The sequence below is a fragment of the Bison bison genome, unplaced genomic scaffold (assembly GCF_000754665.1).
Source record: "Bison bison bison isolate TAMUID 2011002044 unplaced genomic scaffold, Bison_UMD1.0 scf7180017864198, whole genome shotgun sequence".
In the NCBI taxonomy this organism is placed as follows: Eukaryota; Metazoa; Chordata; class Mammalia; order Artiodactyla; family Bovidae; genus Bison; species Bison bison.
This window is the reverse complement of record NW_011494770.1, coordinates 5594428-5600096: the sequence shown is the minus strand read 5'-3', so window position 1 is coordinate 5600096 and position 5669 is coordinate 5594428. Positions and strand designations below refer to the sequence as shown.

The 5669-nt window shown below is 34.2% G+C and overlaps 1 protein-coding gene across 1 annotated transcript in view; it reads right to left on the bottom strand.

The window, feature by feature from the left end:
- AHI1 (Abelson helper integration site 1) overlaps positions 1-5669 on the bottom strand; it is a 218121-nt gene that overhangs the window by 149738 nt on the left and 62714 nt on the right. The window contains exons 14-16 of the mRNA XM_010844305.1: positions 4741-4970; positions 2921-3027; positions 357-475 (exon numbers count right to left, since the gene is read on the bottom strand). Of these exons, the coding sequence (XP_010842607.1) occupies positions 357-475; positions 2921-3027; positions 4741-4970 (456 nt within the window). The remainder of the gene's footprint in view (positions 1-356; positions 476-2920; positions 3028-4740; positions 4971-5669) is intronic.

Here is a 5669-nt window from a genome sequence, read left to right as displayed (position 1 = left end):
GAACCCCCCTGCCAATGCAGGAGTAGCAGGAGACATGGGTTCAATCCTTGGGTAGGGAAGATCCTCTGGAGGAGGCAATGACAACCCACTCCATCAGTCCTGCTGGGATAATTCCAGGGGCAGAGAAGCCTGGCAGGCCACAGTCCCTCGGGTCGCAAAGAGTCAGACACTACTGAGTGACTGAGTAACAATCCACTAGATACTAGAATAAACATTTAAGTGTCTCTAGACTCTGCCAGAGGTCCCCTGAGGGACAAAATTCTCTAGTTGAGAACCACAGCTGCATTGTATAAATATGAATTAAATCATTACTTACTCTATGAGTGTTTAACCTGCAAGTACTGAAATATACTTACATTCGGAGATCCATAATTCTCAAAGTACTGTCTTTGGTATGAATTAATAAACGTTTTCCATTGGGATGAACCTCCAAGTAACTTATCGGGATTCCCTTAAACTCACTCTCTTTAATTTCCTAAAATGAGTTTAAAAAGATTATGTAATATCACAACTACAAATTTTGTCTAAAGTTAAGCCCTTTTAAGTGCACAAATTTAATTTTAAGAGGTCGTTTTTAATTGCACAGTGCAAGATGTTTTAAAATTGTTAGCAAAATTATTCCAAGTAAGTTCAAGTTAAGGATGAAAATAAAGCTGATAAAATGTAGTTTTGGGCTGCTAAGTAACACTATATTTAATTAGTGTTTTTGTAGTATAATCTCAGAGAAGAAGCACTTTCTGCAAACACATCTTTTATTACTACATTGTCTGTTTATCATCATATAAGAAATCTCAATTTCTAAGTTCAAAATTAAGTACAGAATTAGCTCTCAGTTCTATTTCAGTTTCAGATTATTTCTTCATACATTTACCTCCACTTGTCCTGAAAAAGATAAGTTATTAGCATCTTATTATGAAACAATTTAGATTGTAATTTTCAGGTTTTTCTGGATACTTAAAGCAGCTAAATCTTCAGGTTACAGAAGAAGTCTGTAAGTAGACCTTACTACTGATGTCAAGAAAGACAAACACAGAAGGAGAATCTGCCTGAACAAGCCATATATAAATAAGGACAATTTCCAAAATCCTTCTTATTTGGATTATCAGGAGAAAGAAAACAACTGCAAATACAAAACTGTTTAAAGTCTGAAGAGTCAAGAGAAGGTCTGCTTTACCCTGCAGTCAGAATTTTGAATAGCATTCTTCTCCCTCGAGGTCCCCTTATTATTTTGCTCACTTCTCCTAGAGGGTCTCCTCTTCAGAGGTGGGTTGGCACCAATACAAGTGGGGTACAAACTGCTATAATCCTAATATCAGCAGTAGAATCTCTGGTTCTGCTGTTTGGTGCTGAAACCTGCTGTCAACTACTTTTTTACAAGTTCCAGAATAAAGTCAAACACTGACACCACAGATGGGGATTTTACTGAGCCCAACTACAATGATGTGGAGGTGAAGATGCACTGATGAAGTTTTGAGCAATTGGAGCAACACTTACACAGATGCAAATGTGCAAAATCAAAAACAAGGCTGCATAACAGGTGTCACGAATAAATTCGAGAAGAGAGTTGGCAGATTTAGTGTTTGTAGCATCTGTTAATGATTTCCTTCATATTTTTATCATATTCATGCTCAAGGTCTGGTGTTAAAGACCACGCTCGACACCAAGGAGTATGTGACAAGCAGCATGCATGTTTCATCTTAAGGGACAAATGAGCATAAGCCAGCATCCCCCACTCCACTGGTGGAAGACAGCCAAGTAAGAAATCGCAGTCTCCATCTGTCCCAGGCATAAGCTGTTAAAAGGACATCCCATTCCTCATTTCCTCACTTTTTAATATTTGACTGTCTCAAGTAACCACCAGGTGGCAGATTTTCAAGGTATACTTGCCTTTTGGTTACTGCACAGAGGGAAAGAAAACACATGATTTTTAATATAAATAGTAGACTCTGTATTGCAGAATCAAATGACTAGAAATGTTGCCTTTGGAACCTTGCCAATCACTTATCAATATATAAGTAATTAGAAAGTTCTTTGCAAAGTGTATGAAATTGCTACAACATGAGTTTCAAGTCATCATTCATTAATCTGACAGACTAGATAAGAATGACTAAAAATAGAATAGACTAGTTTTTAAATTGATATGACAGACTCAACAGATTTAACTAAAGTTGATGGAAATTCTTTTTCATGTGTCTTTTTTCAAACAGGGACAACTGCTACAATCTGTTATGAAGAACAAGAAAACCAAAGAACACAGGTATAGCGTTTTTATATATATGACAATGTTTATATATATAAACAAGTTTAATGACTTGTTTCGTATTTTTAACTAAAACATACTAAATATACACCAACAAAGCTGCATGGTATACAAGCCATCTTAAAAACACTCTACTTAAAAAATGAGATTATTCATTTGTTTTGGCCAATTTAGTATATTTCAAATGAAACAATTACTGTGATTAAATGACAGACCTCCTCATATTTATTAATACATAATCTTGATCACATAATTTTGAGAGATAACACTGTTAACAAAACCTTGAGCATGGTGCTTCTAGTGATGCTACTGGACAAGAAAAAAAAGAATATGAATAGCAAAAAATATAAGTTGTTATGTATAGATGATAACATAACATATACCTCATTTTGCATAAATTTTACCAATGGATCCCTGAATACCAGAGTGCAACTTAAGGCTCAAAAATGTGAAAGGAAAGCCCAACCAAAATGAAGAAAATGTTCATTAAGTCACTATGTTATCAATTAACTATCAGGAAGACATGATAACTGACTTTTGAGGGACTGAGAAAAACTTAATTCCTTTGAGAGGAGTGAACAGCATGTCCTGCATCTTCTAAGTCATGTGATTTTTCCCAATTTTTTCAAATAAATCCCCAAGTATGAGGTGAAACTCTACCTTGTTTATGCTCCAGTGACGCACTGAGTGTTGTGCATCGTTGACTTTGACATACGTGTTCCAAACAACAATCACCCCTGTGCAGTCTCCTGAATACATGTGATGACCTATTCAAAAAAAATTATTTAGGTAAAAATGTTACACAGAAGTTGTTTCAACTATTATGAAATTGGGCAAACATATCCCAATAAGACAAAAAACTGAAGTGCTATTAAAAGGTACTGTAGTTTAAAAAAAGCCCAAATGGCAAACAATCAGATCCCAATTTTCTTCACCTTTTTGAGTTACTTGTGATTTATTTTTTTGTCACCTACCTGAATTTGAAAACAAAATGAAATGAGCATCTCAATTCATGTGTACATGGCTCAAATTCCAAAGCAAAACAATTTTAATTTTCCAATATGATCTGTACTGCTCACTTTTATTAACCTATATAACCCATTTCACATTCCTGGAGAAACACCTATGCTCTAGTATATACTGTTAGAATAATACCTGAGACCTGGTAGGAACTCAATAAATGATTAGGGAATGAATAAAATAATAAGTAACAGGTGTTTCAGTTTAACATCAATTCTGAAAGTCAAACCATCCTACAGTTAATGGGACTTCAAAGGCCATCAGATTTAACTTCATAAACAATTAGGCATATTTTAGAATCCATATGAACAGATGGCTGTTCAGCAACTGTGAATGCAATATTTTACACAAAAGTATTAACATTTAGCATATTCATGGAGAAGGAAATGGCACCCCACTCCAGTACTCTTGCCTGGAAAATCCCATGGATGGAGGAGCCTGATAGGCTATAATCCATGTGGTCACAGAGTCGGACTCGACTGAGAGATTTCACTTTCACTTTAGCTTATTCAACTGTTGAAATGCTCTGCATGTGAGAATGTTCTTTCTAATTCTAAGCAAAGAAAAATCTGTTTTCTGTAGCTTTGGCTCTATTTCTACCTACTGGAGCAACACAGAAGGACTTCACTTTTTTCGCACCTTAACCAAATACCTGAAGAAATCATTCATCTCCCTTTCACAATCTGAGCTACTTTTTCTATGACAAGAGTTTTCAGATGTTTTTCTATCCTTGGTTGACCTTTCCTGAAGGGGTTCCTGCTTATAAACATCCTTATGGTTGAACTGAATACATTAGAAATATTATTATTTTGACACGATCCCATACTAATTGTTTACAGCTATACAAACCTAATGTCTGAAATAACAGAAAAGTTGACTATTTAATAGATACAACAAATTTTAGTCTTTCAGCTGATAAAATAATTATATTTTATATCCTTAAAACACCATTTATAATACTTGTATTCTAAGATTAAATCTTAAATAATTGCAAATTTCTCTTCCATAAACATGTGTTTATATACTTAAAAAAATCTTGTTGCCACATTTAAAATACATATTTTCAACATTGTTCTGGGATCTTTCCCCCTATCTTCCTCAATTTTATCATTTACAGAAAAGAGTCCTTTAAGAAAACTACTAAGGGAACAATCACCAATCCAATGAAATATATTCATAAATTTGGAACAGGACTGGTTGTTACAGCAAAGATTAGTTGAATCAAAATGCTTGGAAATATACTGACTTTAAAATTAACTAACAACTACTGCCGTGCCAAATTTATGACCAGGTCTATCATATGATCTGCACAAACAATCTAAATATGCACAAACATATTTAATTTTATCTAATACACAAAGTCCCTCTCAAGCTGAAATAATTATTATCCTAGTGAAACAGAATTTTTAAAAAATTCTTCACGTAACTAGCCTTCAATTTGAATATAATTTCAGACGTACCTTCAATATCAAAACATAGAGAGTTGATGAAACTCTTGTGAGTGTCAAACTGTCGGATCAATACGGCAGGATCCTGTCTCATATCAACTTCCCATATGCGTATCACAGAATCATAGCATCCTGTCACCACCAGCTCTCTTACAACTGGGTGGAATTTAGCCGTGTAAACAAAAGAAGGATGAGGTAAAACTCTGAAAGTATTTGTACTGTTTATTTCATTTTTCCATATCCTGGAAAAGGATGAAAATGTTACCTATTGCTTCTGAAAGGCAGACGTTTCTCTAAGAACCGATTTAGGCAATGGACCTTATGAGTAAGCAAATGATAACAACCAATGGTAAATTTTATAACAATAAAAATAATCTGATCTGATCACATTATTGGATGACCAGACTTCTTTACATTTTGACAAAGCTATTTCTTACAGTTATTTTCAAGCATTATATTAATTTATCTACTAATTGCAATCTATACTGCAAAATGAAAAACTGTACTTGCATATGTCTCTATTTTTTTTAAACCTATTCTTGACATTGATTAAACACAATGCATAGTTGGTAAAATATTGCATCTAATAAAATATAAGTAAAAAATAAAATAGAGGAAGAAATTTCAATGATTTCCCGTTTAGGTTGTGTATATTGCTTTTCCAAAGTCCTTACAGTTGAGGACTTAATAGGGTACTCCATTAACTTTTTATTTGTAATTTCAAAGCATAATTAACATAAAGAAGGGAAAGAGACATGTGTACCCCAATGTTCACTGCAGCACTGTTTATAATAGCCAGGACATGGAAGCAACCTAGATGTCCATCAGCAGATGAATGGATAAGAAAGCTGTGGTACATATACACAATGGAGTATTACTCAGCCATTAAAAAGAATACATTTGAATCAGTTCTAATGAGGTGGATGAAACTGGAGCCTATT